The sequence below is a fragment of the Electrophorus electricus genome, chromosome 12 (genome assembly GCF_041902795.1).
Source record: "Electrophorus electricus isolate QZ-2024a chromosome 12, ASM4190279v1, whole genome shotgun sequence".
NCBI classification, from domain to species: Eukaryota; Metazoa; Chordata; class Actinopteri; order Gymnotiformes; family Gymnotidae; genus Electrophorus; species Electrophorus electricus.
Window position 1 is genome coordinate 9,508,422 of NC_137508.1, and position 16,968 is coordinate 9,525,389.

The window sequence follows — 16,968 nt, forward strand, 5'->3', positions numbered from 1 at the left end:
ATAGAGATGCACAAGTGTACGCTTAAATTTCATTATAGCCATACATAGGGTGACATACATAACTAATGGTGGGCAATTATCCCAGTAGAGCTCCACAAATTGCAGAATTCCCATGAGCTGTAGAACCCAAGCCTCCTCTCTCCCCACTGTATTGGACTTGGGAACAAAGCCCGTCATGCATGACCTGCTAAAGAGCACTAACTATAACATTGAAGGAGATCACCCCATACCCACTCTAGGAAAGTGCAGTGCAGATAGCCAAGCTGCACACCAGATATTTGACTTCTTTTTCTGTCCCTATGAGCCACCCACCTGACACCCAGAGTTTAGTAACTGAACTATCAAACAGCTGGAATTTCGATCCATTTTATGAGTCTTTTTTTATGTAGTCATTTGTGTGTGCAACTCCAAGCCCCTGCCCCTTCTCTCCCGCTCTCTCTCTCTCCCTCCCTCCAAAGGATTATGTCTGTTCCATTGTGACAGCTTAAGCTTTTGTTTTGATGTAATTGTTTCTGAGTGCTAACAGCATTAATGCCTATGTTAATATCTCTGTGACTGGAAGATTATGGATGTGTCAGTCGAGGGTTTTCTCTCTCTGTGCCCTGTGTAGAGAACTCAAAGATCCAGTGTATCTGCGGGATAAGGTATCTCAAAAACATTCCAAGGAGCAGTTTGAGGTCTCCCAGAAGATAGAACAGGAGTATAGCAAATTCTTTACAGGTTTGGATATACACCCCCCCGACTGAAGACATCAATCATTCTGTTTGTGATGAGTCTGCCGTTCGATGTAAATAGCCGTATGCTTTTTTTTTTTTTTTTTTTTTTGGCCCTGATTGTTTCTCTGGCAGGTATCGTCCAAGGAGGCACGTTACCCTACATTTGCACTCAGATTGTGACTATAGTGGATCAGGAGCAGAGTAAAGTCCTGTGGACTCCTCAGGGCTCTCCATAGGTGTTGAACGCAGCCCTCTATACCTACCACCTCTCACAACTGAGCTTACAAACACTATGCTTTACACTCACACTACACACAAAGGTACACTACAGTGAGCATCACCATTAGTTATCCTGTCATTATTCATTTTATTTGAATTGTAACATTTTGTTTAATTGTAAAAGAGCCTCTTATTTGTGTGTGCGCGTGTGTGTGTGCGCGCGTGTGTGTGTGTGTGTCTGCGAAGATGCAGGATTATAGCACTGAAGTTTTTGTTGTTTTTCTTTGGTCTTCCTGACGGACATATAATGATTAGTAATGCTGCATCTAAGACACTTGTTTACAGAAGAATCAGTCGCTGAATTCTTTTAATGTCTGCTTGAATGTGTACTCTTCCTTTATTTTATATTGAAGTTATACCCCGTGTCCCCTCTCCTTACTCCCAGCCCAAAATCAGCCCTGTATCCTACCCCAGGTTTGACCAAAATGCCACATGTATATCTATACATTAGTTAAGAGTACTGAAAACATGTTGTGGATAAAGACTTGTGGAAAGCTTGTCTGTGTAAATGTAATGACCGTTGGTTGGAGTCATAGTGCTTATATTTTGCTTTGCGTTGAGCAGCAGCCAAGCAGTTTTTACGGGCCAAATGGAAGTGCCTTCGGAGATCTCCTGAGCGTATGACAATGGCATGTTTTTGAGGTGAATGGCTGGTGTTTGAAACTCCTCAGATTGCACTCCAGGGCTAGACAGACCACTGTGTTAAGATTCTCATAGAGGAGAATATATTTAAAAGTGAACATTGAAATTTTAAATGTAACACTTGTACTCATGCATACAGTACTGAAGTACAGGCACTCACTTAACCTGTATGTGTGTATTCTCATATATATAATATAGGTAGAAAAAACTGCAGTGTAGTAGACCAGAGAAACAGAACATGTGAGACAGGTTCATCAGTAGGTGCTTCTGATGTTATGAACAGCTGTTGAAGAACCTCTGAAATGTCCTATTTCTCTGGAAAGCTTGTGTACTACATTGGATGGAGATAATATATATATATATATATATATATATATATATATATATATATATATATATATATATATATATATATATATAATAAAATATGAAGATGTTTATGTATGTATTTTGACTAGGCTATCAGCCTAGGGGGGTGTAGTGGGTGTCCAGTCAGGTCTTAGCGGATAAAAGCATGTTCTTTTTGTATTTTTCTTGTTTTTGCTTTGTCAGTCACTTTTATATGTACTCACTGAGAAGCAACATGGAAGGAAGAGATGCATGGTGAATATAATTGGGTTTCTTGGGCTAAATCTGTTTAAACGTTTTACACATTTTTCATCAATATTTTTTTTCAAACAAGTAGACCCACCAGTTAATGATGTGCCAAAATTCAATTTGTCCAATTCTTTTATTTTTGTTTTGCACTTCCAATGTTATGGACCCTAAACAATAGCTGTTCTTAGGTTATCAGTAGAGGTTAAAATAGGTACTTTGCTTTATTACTTTTAGTTTAATTTTCATTTATTTGTATCACTTGTTCCATACATTTCATTAATTACCTCTTTTTAAATTAGAAACAACATTGCATTTTTACATTTCTCATTTAAAAAGGGATTTTTATTGCAGTTTTCTCAAAGGAAAATCAGTCCAGATGTGGAATTTGGGTTGAAATTAGGCATTTGGTTCCAGTGACTTGTGCCTAACCTTTTCTGAATAGGTAGGATAAGGTTTTAAATGACAAGGATTCAATGCAACATGGCTGTTTGTAGGAAGAATTTCTAGAAGACAGGTACTGTTATGATTGGGATTTTCAATATTATAAAAGTATGTAATTTGTATGAAATGTTAAAGACATTAACATCAGAATAAAAATCATTTTCCATATGACACTATGTTATTAAATGAGTCCAGGTGGTGATTGAAAGGTATATTCATTCTGCTGCAGGCTGAAATCTCTCATTTAGCCAGTGAGCTGCACTATATACCCTTTGGAAAGAGACCAAGCACATGCAGTAGACTGACAGGTCCCCTAATTGAGCATGACGTTGTCTCATTGGTAACTCCTGCTTTGAGCTGATGAAACGTCTCCAACTATAAGGAAGATTGGGAAGATTAGGCGATAATTGCTGGAGTTGAGATCTCTTTGCGGCCTCGCCACTGCAGTTATTAAGAAAATCTGCCACAGAGGGGAGAAGGGTGGTTCTTAAGGACTCTTGTTTTGTTTTACCTTTCTACTACATGTTCTCAAAAGATTTTGTCTGGGATACTTCTTAGTCTCCGACTGAGCCACCTTAGATTTACATAGTGATTTACTAGAATTTTAGCATTTGACAATGTTAGTTTCTTTCTTTCTTTTTTTTCTTTTTTTTTTTTTTTTTCTCACATCATTAGTAATGGTGAAAGGAATACTGAAAAACTATGCACAAGTTGATGTACTATTGCTTCATAGACAATACACTCATGAGAAACCATACACTTACGTTGACAGAAAAGTACTCAGAGAAACTGCCAGTACGTTAAATAAACTCAATGTCCAAGCAAACACTACTTTTGCATGACATTTCTGATAAATGAGTGGTTGTATGTATTTTGTTCATAGTTAACAGAACTGAAATCAACAAAAGCAAATTTTAACTACTTTTAACTAATTACACAGACTAAATCTCAGCTTGCATGTCTAAAACTGATGAATCTAGGCTCCAGATCTTTTCTTTGGTTTTGATCTGGTCCTGTTATATTAAATCATCTGGCCATATGAGCTATAATGTGTACTAAGTAGAATTCCTCCTAATTTCCATTCCAGACATTTCAGCTTCTTGTTCACCAGAAAACCTCCACAATTCAGCAGAAGTTTTAAATTTGATGCAAGTATTTGTGGATGCTTGAATATGAATAAATAAAACTGCTTACCTTGATACTCTACAATAAGAACTTAATTGCATGAAATGGGGTTTTCCTCTGTATTTATTTTTCTGATTGTCTTTTCCCGTATCCAAGCTGTTGTCAGTGTAAAAGCAACTATGAAAATGGACTCATGATTCTATTATGTACTGTATATTGTATGTATTGCGGTAAAACTGTTACTGAAACTTGTCTTTAACAATAAGAACCAGCTCTAAGATCTGTCAATTCTTTTAAGACTTGCCTAATGTAGCCCTATTTTCAATTTCATGTTTTCAGTTCTTCGTAGAGAAAAACGTTGCTGTTCATAAGAAGCATTAAAGTATGTACATTTTTTTGGCGCTATAGATTACTTAAGCTTTTAAACTATTTTTATGCTGCTTAATAACAGGAGAATAAATGTGAAGTCCTGTCCCAAAGGTGCATGCGTTCTAATGTACAGTTGTAGCGTGTCACTGATTTGTGTGTATGGAGAACTGAATCTGTCTTTGGTAATTGCTGGTCCCTATCATGGAAATGAAAGCATCTCCTCCTTGTCCTCATTTGCCTTGTTTGCATGTTTTTGGCTTACAGCTTCTCTTAAACTGCAAAGTTTCATGGAAGCTTTCTGTATGCCCTCCAGCTTCACGCAACATGTCTTATTGCCCTGCCACAGATATGTTTCAAGACAGCTGCTGACCGCTCTGCTGAACTTGAGAAGATTTAATCTGTCTGATAGTGATCTTTCTGGGTTAGTGTGTTAAATGGCCTTTTTCAGCTTTAGCTGAAATGGCAGGCAAGTAGCCTGCTTTTACTTTCTCCCACACCAAAATAGCTCAAGATTCACTATGTATTCCAACTTCCACACCTTGGAATGTGAATGGATTACCACCTCAGTGGTTGTATAGTGGCTGCATCTGTCCACAATGCCATGCTCTTCTATGTGAACGGGTTCTTCAGCCCTGTTACATGACAGCTGGGCAAGGTTTCCAGGAAGATGATCAATCCTGGATCCTATTGCCCTCCATAAATAACATGGTGGAAGCCTGTTTGACTATACATGCCATTTCTACCAACTGGTGAGCTACAGGAAGGGTACTCTTCTTAGAAAATAAAACTAGAAATACCATTACTAATTAAATATTCTAAAATGCTAAATACAATTAAATATAGTTGCTTCAACCTAATTTATTTGGGCACATTATGAATTATCAGTTAACCATACTGCAACTGCATCTTACAAACGATGGCTTCCTGTAATTAATAATACATAATACACGTTATTAATTTATTTGTTGAAGGGCAACAGGGCTCTGGGGCCCTGCATGTTATACTCTAACTATGTATTCCCTTATTTGCCCACTAGGAGGTGTAACAGCTTGTGTCCACCCACTACTGGTCAACCAGTGTTTATCTGCCCTCTCCTGACAGAGAGAGCTACATTAAGTGAAGGCCATGATTTGCAACAACGCCATGTTTCAACAGAATTGGGGTTTCGTCTGATTTTAGGTGCATTTACACAGTTGACTGTGTATGGATAGACCCTGTTTTACTTCCGTTTGAATTTAAATTAATCGTTATAATGAAATTTGACCAAGATGCCCAGATCTAATTCAAAATTATAGTTGTATCTCGTCTCATTTACCTATCTACCCACAGAAGATTTTGTTTTCGCTATTTCCCAGATAAGACACACTAAGTCTAAGCCATAAATCATTTTCACATCTTATTCATGCTAAGCTTTGTTTATATTTTGGGAATTGCTTAAATGATCTCCAATATCTTTTATTTCTTAAAACGTAGTTCATATACTAATAATACTCAACGTCATTATATGTGTGAGAGAAAAAGTGAGTGAATCTGCTCAACAAGTTTCAAACGCTAAACAAATCAAATTTAATATAAGGAAATGATAACATCGCAAAATACACAGAAATGGTCTAAAATTAAAAAAAAATTATATAATTTTAACATTTTTTAAACATGTAAAGGAGTGACAGTTTTCGTTGCTATTTTGGCCATTTTATCTCTGGAGTTGCGATATGTACATGTATCCTGCTTTGTCATGCAAATATATATATATGACAAAATAATAAAGTCCAAGTCAAAACGGAGCGAAAAGAACGGTTAAACTGCCCTAGAGCGGTGTGTTCTTTATTATTATGGCTTGGCTCCGCCTTCCTACCTGTAAATCTCCAAGCAATCTCTGAGCTAGATCTGACGGGTTGGATCAGCTGGCGTTGTGAAACACAGAGGCAAGTGGATGGGGACAGAGACGTTCGTCGTGTCAGCTGTTATTGAGCACGAAATATTAATGAAAACGCCGTTACTTGAGCAGGTTTCTCATTCGAACTGCGAACGACTAGAAGATTTTGCCATTCAACTCAAACCCTTTCAGGACATTGATTAAGTTGGCGTTTCTGAGAAAAATACCAATTTGCTGCCACTAAGCGTGTCCCTGGATGAAGACCGTGATCTTGGACGCACTCAAGCTGATTGAAGAGCACGGTTCATTTTGATCTTGTAAAACCTTAAAGCTAACAACAGTAACGAAAAGTGGTGGTCACGGCCACAACATGCATATTTGTTTTAGATTGCACTGATTTTGGAAATTTTGGAAAAGCACTCAAAATGAAAATGTAAGTCGTCATTATTGCGGATTTAAATGTCTCGTGCAAAGCGACGCAGACCTGCGGTTTCTCTCCACTGTGCGTGTACAGCAACAATTTTTGGCTGAACAAAAATATTTCATATTGAAGAAATTGGATCGAAAAATACTGTTGAGCGGCGAGGGATATTTGAAGCAATATGGCTGATGGCTGGGGTTGGGGGCGCTGGCAGGAGCTCTCCAAAGCTTCTAGATGCTAGCTCTGGCAGATGGCAACGTTTCCTATGGCAGCAGCAGCTCTATAATGAGTAATAATATTAATTATAATAAAAATCCGGACTCTTCTGTCTCTATGTCAAAGATGGTGATGATCCCGTTTTCACCAGACGTACCTTGTGACAAAAATGGCGAGCGCATGTGGTGGGCATTCCTTGCCTCATCCATGGTGACGTTCTTCGGGGGTCTCTTCATCATCCTCCTGTGGAGGACCCTCAAGTACCTGTGGACTGTCTGCTGCCACTGTAACATCAAAAATAAGGTAACTGACCTTTCACGTTTAGTTCACTCATGGGCTACCATGACAGTGAAGCCTGGGTATAATTGTTTCCTTAAAACACTTTACTGATTACGCATCGCATAAGAACACGTTCATTCATATTTGCTGAAGCGGGCCAAGAAGAAATCTGATCCTTCGCGAAAAAGCTTCATGTCATATTTGTAAACTTGGTAGGCCTACATTTTCAGCACTAGATGAGATGATGCTGACCAGAGCTTAAAATTTAGGTCTGCTTTTTAGTCCAAAAGTTCTTAATACAAATTCATTGCAGTGTATTTTGTTTGAATATGATCTATTTGTCCGCATTTTTAAACAGAGATGTGTATAATGTGCGGGTAGTATCGTGAAAAAGCTGTTTTGGTTAATATCTACCAAAATGTTGCATATTATAGCCTACACTGGTGACTTGTAATGGGAGAGTGCTTTGTGTGTATTTCTGTATTCTGTGTATAAACTATTCATTTGTGATCATGATCGCCATCTGACACAGTTAAAGAGTAACAATACAGTATTTACACAACTATCAGGGAATGTTGGGCCAGCGGTTAAAACAAACAAACAAAAAAAAAACCCCATTGCCCGCTGCTTCTATGTTGACCTACATAAATAGCGTGTGCCACGTTTGTGTGAAAGAAACATTTAATGTGCTCACGCTCCTCCCATCCTTCCTCGTGTGGTGGTGTTTCTGGAATTCCCCTTTTATCTGAAGTATGACGCTAAAACCAACAAGCTCTTGTGAGGTCTTATTGCGTACGTGTACGTCACTCACAATCATCATGGTCCTGCATAATGACTGACTTACACGTCATAACATTTAATGGTTATATACAAATTATTATAGGAATTCGTTTATAGGAATATACCTTCAATATAAGTAAAACGAGTCATGCCAGAAATGAATCCAAATACTTCTACAGTATTTAATTCCTCAAAAGAAAATGTAATGCAATATTTTCTGAGTGTACTTTTGATCATGTTAGTTTTCACTCTGTACTTAAAATAGTCATTAAGTTGCATCTGTGATGATTTGAAATCTTTTTTTTTTTAATAGGAAAGTAATCTTCAACTATCTTTGTGAAATACTTACTTGAAAGCAGACTAAGTTTTGCTAGGCTTCGTGTCAGCGGAACTGTGGACAGCAAATAGCTAATAAAGAGTAATCTAATTATATGCTTCAATCCTGGATTCAGATATTCTGCTCTTAATTCTTAAGAGCAGTTAAATTCCAAATTCCTTTGTCTACCAAAGTTGGTATGCCTGGTCGGAAGCAGCCCCGGCGCCAGAATCACTTTGTTGAATCCCTTTCCTCCCTCGCTAACTTGATTTCAGTACTAGCGCTGAATTCAGATGCATCGACCAGTCTTGTATATTTGTGTGTATCCAGTTAAACGTTCACCAGTTCATACAAACACCAGCCTTATTTAGATTAACAAATGAATACTGTAATATTATACAAAGAACACCAAGACGGGTCTATGGCAAAGTCCACAACACTATAAAATGCCAACAGCTTCGCTTGGTGAGCTTGTGAAGGAGGAGGACAGAGACCGCGCAGTTTTAGCGGCTGGGTCGTCTTTTTGCGACTCTTTCGACTGCGGTACAGAATCAGGCGACTATCTAGATTTTTTCACTATACGGTATGAAATGCTGTATTTTCGAATATGCAGTTTGTAACTGTAACGGTACATATCAGCTAGCTAACAGCTAGGAAAAACGGAAGTGAACCCCTATAATATAATGAAGCAAACGCAGAACGTGATCGAGTCAGGGCTTTGACTATTTTGTTATTAGGTCATCGAATGTAAATACATTTAAGCGCAATCATAATATGTATCATAAGTAATAAAATAATTGCTAATCAAAAGGTTAATTAAATAAAAAGTTGAATTAAAAATACACTTTGTATGTATGTTAATTAAATGTATTTTCATCTTCTTTCGCGGTAGTGGTGGTTGGGTGGGGGGGAAGGGGGGGGCGGTTGTCTTAGCCCGCCCAAGCACGTCCTCAGCAGTGGTTGAAAGGCAGGCTAGGCAGCATAAGAGACAGCCTTAGGGTGGGTGGTTTTCTTTTATCCTAAAAATATGTTAATGAATATGTGAAAACATTTTATTGGTGCTATATTACATTTATTTGAAGAGTCTGTCTCTCACATTTACATAGGGCTGCTGAACTTGTTATTTATTTAAATGAATAGGGTTAATGACATCTGTGAAATCTCCAGTCTTCATTACCTTTTCATTACCTACATGAAAAAGCATTCCAACAGAGCAAGCATCCGAAAATGACACTGTGACTCTGCTTCTTTAGATGGAAGTTGTTAAAAAAACGAACAGGGCTATGTCTGTATTGTTTAGCAATCGAATACACTTGAATTAAAACTTTCCATCACTTTACGGGCCTCACTAAGGAGTCGGATCCACCCAACAACTGCAAATGGTGCCTTTATTCAACTCATAACTTAGCTGTGTGGTGGATCGGTAATTGTGTGTTTGATGGACATACCATTAAGAATACAAGCCATGTCTCACTGTATCCCATTTCCAGGAAGACATGAAAATGGCGGGAAGAGAATGGCAGAGTCTGGCATCTTTCCTGGAGGAAGGAGCTTTCTGGCAGGGTGACTTTGTGGCCAGGCTTTGACACTTGTGTAGGGGGAGCATGCTTGTTAGGAACATTAAGAGGGTGAAATATGATCTGTGGCACAGCTGACTGAAAGAGGCACGTCTTCTTGGTGTGGTACTTGTGGGGGGCGGGGCTTCTCAGATAGAAAGATAGAGAGAGATCCTGTGGCATGTGCTCATCATAACTCAGCAGTGTGTCATATGGCAGCAGCTTGCTGCAAGGAATGCTACTACATGCTCATGGCTTTCGTGAATTAACCAAGGTGCAGCATTAAACTGTGCGGCTAGGATATTTAGAGCAGCCCTGTTAATAGCGCAGGCCACCTGAGACATGCTGAATTGCAATTTCAGGGACTTGAGTAGAGTGTAAGGTCAGGATGTTTAATGAGCTTTTTTTTTCTTTTGCTTTTTTTTTTTTTTACCCATTCACATTGTTTATATTCTTCTCATTGTGGTTACACAACAAAGATGGCATAGTGACTTTCTCTTAGCTTGTCTTCCTGTGGCCATTCACTTACCCCTCAGCTAGAATGTGTAAATGCAAGTGCTTCAGGAGACACTTTGAATACACTTTGAATACACAAAATACATGAATGCATGTTATGGATCTTGAAAATAGATATGGAGCATTCTTATACACAATGTCATATATGATTATTTTGCTAATACATTTTGGATTGTCAAGTAACAATTTGCGTGCCTTTTGTCAACAAATATAATTGAAAATAACTTTATAAATACATTATCTGAGCAGCAGTTATTTGTAAGCTGTCAGAAAGACAGAAAAAAAACCAATAAAATTATATTGATTTTATTTGCCCAAGCTAATTACTGTTCGGCTCTGTTGCAATCTCAGTTTTCTCTCTTTGACAAATAAGCTATTTTGCCAAAATGATTCTCCTTTGAAATAGGATCTGCTCTCCAATTAGTGACCTTTTACTTATTTAGTCTTCTTTTTCCTGAGGATTTTATGGAGAACAGTTGCCTAATCCTTCAAAACCCCTAAGATCTGAGTTAGAGCCAACCAAGCACCTATGTTTTACTGCAGTATCTATAATAAGGGAGTACAGCCCTTCCTGTGTCCAAAGGCTGAGCTTTGTTTGCCTTTAATGCAGACAGGATTGCAGACATGTATACCCAGTGTGTTTGTTGTGTGTGTACCCTCTCTTGCTTGGCAACACGCCGGCTGTTTCTGAGTCGACAGGCGAACAGCACACACCCGACAATCAGCTGTCATTCCCTCTCTCTCCTCATCAGGGAGTCCAGCACAAAGCCTTTGGGGTCAGAACGACTATAGTGTGTTCTCAGCAGGAATGAACTCAAATATATACATTCTAACAAAGCAGGCTTTTGTGTGAAATCATAAAAATAAACTTTATTTGGAAAATCTGTACACCTGCTCATTTATGTACTTATCTAATCAGTTAATCATGTGACCAAAGAGCAGACTCAGCTGAAGAGCTTCACTTCATATCAAACATAATAAATGGAATAAATGTTATTTGGATGATTTTGACTGTGGCATGGTCATTGGTGCCACACTAGTTTGAGTATTTCAGCAACTGCTTATTTCCAGGGATTATCATGCACAACAGTTTACACAGACTGTTGCCACAGAAACAACCAACCATCTAGTGTGCAGCAGTTTTGGGAGCAAAAATGCATCATTGAGTAATTGGGGAGAATGTCCTGACTTCTTCAAGCTGACAGAAAAGTTATGGTAACTCAGATTACCTGTCTTTACAACCACGGTGACCAGAAATGCATCTCAGAATGTGCAATCTGTTAAAGCTTGAGGCGGATGGGATGGATAGTGGGATACCACATCGGGTTCCGCTCCTGTCAGCCAAGAACAGGTATCCACAAATATAGTGGACATTGGCTTGCCAAAGCAGGACAGTTGTATATTAAAAAAAAAACATTGCCTGGTCTGACAAATCTCTGCTGCGAAATGCCAATGGTAGGGTCAAAAATTGGCATAAACAACATGAATCTATGGACTTAACCTGCATTGTGTCAACAGTTCAGACTGTTCAGCCAGTGGTGTAATGGTGCAATGTTTTCTTAACACACACGGGGCCCCTTTAATACCTGTTGAGCAGTGTTTGAAGTCCACAGGCTATCTGAGAAATGTTGCTGACCATGGGCATCCCTTTATGGCCACAATTTATCTTATAATGGCTACTTCCAGAATGATAATGAAGTTAAACTGGTTCCATTATTATAACGATGAATTCACTGTACTTCAGTGGCCTCCAGAACCACCAGATCTGAATACACTACAGCACCACTGGAATGTGGTAGAAGGGAAGATTCGCAGAACGCATGTGCAGCTGACAAATCTGCAGCAGTTATGTAAAGAAATCATTTCAGCATGGACCAGAATAACAAAGGTATGTTTCCAACACCTTGTGGAGTCCATGTCACAAAGAACTGAGGCTGTTCTGAGAACAAATGGTGGTCTTATGTAGGATTAGTCTGGTGTCCCATATAAAGTAACCGGTGAGTGTAAAAAAAAACAAAAACAAAGGAAATTCTGTAAAGTATCTGTAATATATGCAATAAATGTTGCACATTTTTAACTATATCTACACATAGTGGATCTTTAAGGTTTTAATGTACATATTATAAATAGAATATGGTAGGAAATTATAGCATAGTTATTCTTCGTTTATGTATCATTTACTTGCATTGTGAAACCTGAAACATGCATTCAAATTCTGGTTCAGGATGATCTCCATCATCCCTAGTTTACAATTTTTACTTGTGTATGTGCTTTGTTTGTGTATGTGGAATATAGACTTGTGTTCATGGTCTGTAGGTTTGTGTATGTGGTCTGTATGCTTGTGAATGTGGTGTGTAGGCTTTGTATGTGGTCTACACACATGTATGTGGTCTGTAGGCTTGTTTAAGTATTCTGTATCTTGGTTGCTGGACTGATTTCCAGCTGCAGTCTCGGTAATGGAAGTTCTTGGGTTTCTGACATGCTTTGTTGATACTCATCTGCTAGGCCAAGGCAGGTAAAAGCATGACCCATTACCACTGCTAAATTTTTGAGCTGTAACTGATTTGCACACTGCTGCTGTTGTTCCTGTAGCATTTGATGACAGAGGCACTAAAGTATCAATTTTTCAGACTTGTTAATTTTTGTCATGATCCACCCTACATGCAAGTTTGGGCTTTGAGGGGGATTAAAAGTAATTTTTGTAAAGCTACACATCATACCATACCTACATCTGACACAATGTAGAAATAGTTCCCTGCTCATGTCATGCTGTTATGTTTTCTTTTTCTCATCACTACACTATTAATAGTATCTCAGCACTGAAGGAAATATGTAGTGTCAAGGTTCAGCAGGAAGGTATGGTTCACTCTGAGAAGCCCAGGGGATGCATGCAAGGCAGTAGGGACAGCCAGCCAGGGCTAAGCCTTCAAGTCCAGGGCCTACTGGCAGGAGCAAAACCATTAGCATTGTCCGACACAAGCTGCAATGCTGAGACTGTTTTGCAGCCAGTTCTGGAGCTCCATGCAGCTGGGGGACCTGGGACCTGGGGAGAGGGAGCTGCTTCAGCTGCTGTTGTCTTTGAAGTGGCTGAGTGGTACTTGTCCTTGGTGCTGGCTACTCTCACTAGTGTCTCCCTCAAACCAAACTAATCTTGTGTTATTGTTTCCCCATTACTTTATGTGGCTGCTCTGGAGGATAATACTTTGCCTTAGGTGTCTCTAAAGGACAGCAGGAGAGTTATTTACAGTAAGATTTATTTAATTAAATTTTTTTTTTAAAGCCATAAATGCTGGCTTTTACATACACAATTCCTTTTTAACGTTCAGGATTCTTTTTGCTGACTTTTTTATCTGCAAAAATATATATATACTGGGATATTTTTGTTGACTTGTGACCTTAGCCTCACTGTACTAATTCTGCTTTCCAAAGCCCATCTTTTCATGCCCCCTCTTGTGCCACTATACATCCAGTAAGAAAACAAAGAAGAAAACAGGCTCACATCTCCAGTGCCAATCTTCCAATTTTGGGACACTCTTCTGAAATATCTGCAGCCCTGATATTGCCCACTATTGTAAAGTAGCCTGACACTACAGGAGCGGGTCTAGCTCTACGGCTGGGAAAGTGTCGGCTCACTAGCTTGTCCAACCTGAAGCATACTGCATGCTGTTTTGCCCGCCTCATGGTAAGCGTAACCTCATAATTGCCGCTTTGAGTGGTGCGTGGTGCTGCATTGAGCTGGGCAGGGGAGGAGCGTTGTGTAGAGGACATTCCAGTGACGTGGGCTGCTCACTCATGTGCTTCCATCTCCCCCATGTGCTGAGATGCTAATAACAGGTTGTGGCACTGGTGGCAGGAAATGTTAATAACCTGTTTGGCACCAAGCATGCACTAAAGTACAAAGGTGTGATAAGATGGAATGGTTTCCATGGGTCTTTAAAGGTTAAGTGTTTGGCTGCCATCATTTTAAGAAGATGTGCAGTGTTTTAGCTGTTTGCTTCATTACTGGGTTTTACCCAGCATTACAGAATGACGCAATGTAATCTAGATTAAAGAATATATTTCCACCTTCTGTATTCTTACCTATTGGCTAAATAAACATCTCTATGTTAATTTTTCCCCAGAGCCTCAGGGGCTCTAGCAATGTTTATGTGCACAGAAAGAAGGTGCACTTTCTAAAAGTGAGATGAGCCTTTATAGAGTAAGCTGTCATGTTGCCTTTAAGTGATTGGACATGTAGACATCATGTACAGATGCTGTCCGGTGGGGCTCTGTTTCATTGTGAACTCCTCATTAAAAATGGATGATAATACACTACCTTGTTGTTGACTGATAGACATTGACATTCAGAGAAGACAAAGTATTAATCAGTCAATAGCCTCAGAACTATTGAGTTTCACAGCCAGCCCCTGAGGGCCTGAGGAAGGATGATCTGTTTATAGTTACACAGGAAAAAAGTATCCAAACTGAAAGGTATTAGAATAAATGTTGATATACATTGCACACTTGTCTGGATAACCAGAAACATTTTATTCATGATTGTGCCTTGTTTCCTCATTTCTATAAATTCTGAGGCTTCTTGAATCTGTTTATCACCTAAATCACTCAGCTCTCTGTTTAGAAATATTGCATTAATGAGCAGTTGCAACTGCTCCCTTTAATGAATATATGTCCCCTGGTTGATTAGTTTAGTTAGTATAAGATATACTTTCTTGGACTAAAGTGATACAGTACAGGCAGTATATTGAACATATTTAGTTGGATGAAAAAAATATTTTTGTGATCCAAAAAATTCTAAACTTCCATAACAACTGTTCATGAGCACAACCATTGTCATTTTAATACATATAATTTGATTTAATTTTGATACATTTAATTTGATTTAACTTATTGTAGTATATAATGCAGTTAACTCTATATAATATGTGAGTATTTATACCTGAAAAGGCCTTTCTTCTATCCCCTCAGAGAAATTGACATAACATTTCAGTATAAATATCTTAACACTTATCCACTTTCCTCAAATATTTTCAACATTCTTCTTGTAGGTTAAGCCTGTGATTCCTAATAATTCAAACACAAGATTTAGAAGGCCTATAGTATAAAGTCAGAGTAATTATATAAAACACACACACGTGTACATGTTATCTCCCATAGACGTACCGCCAGGCATACCATAGGCATTCAAATGCCTGATGTCAAAATGAAAATTCTCTGCGAGTCAGTTCTTATAGTTTGATTGTCTAGGTTCCTGCGTATGGTCTTTGAAGTGATAAAGGGAACTGTACTTCCTTCTGGTGTTCATACACTGTTGTTGTATTCCTGCATACTGATGCCCTGTATCTTCCCTGCAGCCTTGCCACTGCTGCTCAGCATCTCCTGCTCGCTGATGGGGCAGGGCCATTCTGCAACACAGGGCTTGTTAGCATTCAGCCGCTCCACCACATCTAGAGTGCAAAATGAATTTGCTTTGCTTGAGTGTTGCAAGTGTTAAGTCTCTCAGTTCAGATGGGATGCATAATACATGTGATTCTGCTGAAATTCACGGTTTCAGAACCATGGAGAGCTCCGTTGGCGCTGCTCTTTAGACCTGCAGTGCTTCCGAGCAGCACACAATGCAGAAAATGCACGTGATTTCACACTTAACTCCTTTCATGCTGTAAGAACACTACAAGCGTAGAATTTATTTGGGAAATAGTAAAATTATGTGAGCTTTTCAAATAGTTTTGAATGATGACTCTATTACTCTTTTAGATAACAAACCTCACTTGGGCATTAAGTGTTTTACTGTAAATGCAAAGCTTTGGGTCATTTTTATTACAAATATTGTAAGGCAATGCTTACCTGGACTACATTCCACAGTTCTTCTGCATTCTTGGGTTTTGCATCAAAAACAGCATTTTTGATGTCACTCCACAAATTCTCAATTGGATTGAGGTCTGGGGATTGGGCTGGCTACTTCATAACATCAATCTTGTTGGTCTGGAACCAGGATGTTGCCCGCTTGCTGGTGTGTTTGGGGTCGTTGTCTTGCTGAAACACCCCTTTCAAGGGCATTTCTTCTTCAGCATAAGGCAACATGACCTCTTCCAGTATTTTGATATATTCGAACTGGTCCATGGGGCTTGGTATGCGATAAATGGGTCTGACTCCAAAGTATGAGAACCATCCCTAAACCATTATGCTTGCCCCTCCATGTTTTACAGTCTTCAGTGTACTGTGGCTTGAATTCAGTGTTTATGGGTCGTCTCACAAACTGTCTGTGGCCTTTAGACCCAATAAGAACAATCTTGCTCTCATCTGTCCATAGAATGTTGCACCACTTCTCTTTAGGCCAGTCAGCATGTTCTTTGGCAAACTGTAACCTTTTCAAAATGTCTTTTTTTTCAGCAATGGTACTTTACGAGGGTTTCTCGTAAATAGTTTGGCTTCACATAGGCATCTTCTGATTGTTGCAGTACTCACGGGTAACTGAAGATCATCTTTGATTTCCCTGGAGCTGATCATTGGATGCTTCTTTGCCATTCTTGTTATTCTAGTATGTCTTTTCCTACCATGTGTTTTGGGTTTTGTTTGCCATTTTAAAGCATTTGAGATAATTTCAGCTGAGAAGCCAATTATTTTCTGCACTTCTTTATATGTTTTCCCCTCTGCAATCAACTTCTTGATCAAAGTTCTTTCTCCTTTGGAACAATGTCTGGAACGACCCATTTTACTCACTGAGAAAGAGCTAAAACCAGCAGGTACAACATTTGCTGCCCTCCTTCTTTAAATAAGGGCCATAATTGACACCTGTTTCTTCATGGAATGAATGACCTCAATAATTGAACTGCACACTGCTA

At 38.9% G+C, this 16,968-nt stretch overlaps 2 protein-coding genes across 28 annotated transcripts in view; both read left to right on the forward strand.

Moving 5' to 3' along the window:
* dlg5a (discs, large homolog 5a (Drosophila)) overlaps positions 1–2,001 on the forward strand; it is a 35,709-nt gene extending 33,708 nt beyond the window's left edge. For all 11 annotated transcript variants that reach the window (XR_014126411.1, XM_081724427.1, XM_081724431.1 and 8 more), the window contains 2 exons: positions 611–720; positions 849–2,001. Coding sequence is in view for 10 of the 11 variants with exons in the window: in XM_081724427.1 (XP_081580553.1) it covers positions 611–720; positions 849–952 (214 nt within the window). In the remaining variant the exon portion in view is untranslated. The remainder of the gene's footprint in view (positions 1–610; positions 721–848) is intronic.
* Positions 2,002–6,051: 4,050 nt separating this feature from the next.
* The window catches only part of kcnma1a (potassium large conductance calcium-activated channel, subfamily M, alpha member 1a), a 132,090-nt gene continuing 121,173 nt past the window's right edge, over positions 6,052–16,968 (forward strand). For 5 of the 17 annotated variants that reach the window (XM_081725111.1, XM_081725109.1, XM_081725110.1 and 2 more), the window contains exon 1: positions 6,056–6,985. In XM_081725111.1, coding sequence (XP_081581237.1) covers positions 6,701–6,985 — 285 coding nt within the window. In that variant the 5' untranslated portion in view covers positions 6,056–6,700. Of the gene's footprint in view, positions 6,986–16,968 lie in introns of all 17 variants that reach the window. The other 12 variants (XM_081725102.1, XM_081725103.1, XM_081725105.1 and 9 more) reach the window with 8 other exon arrangements.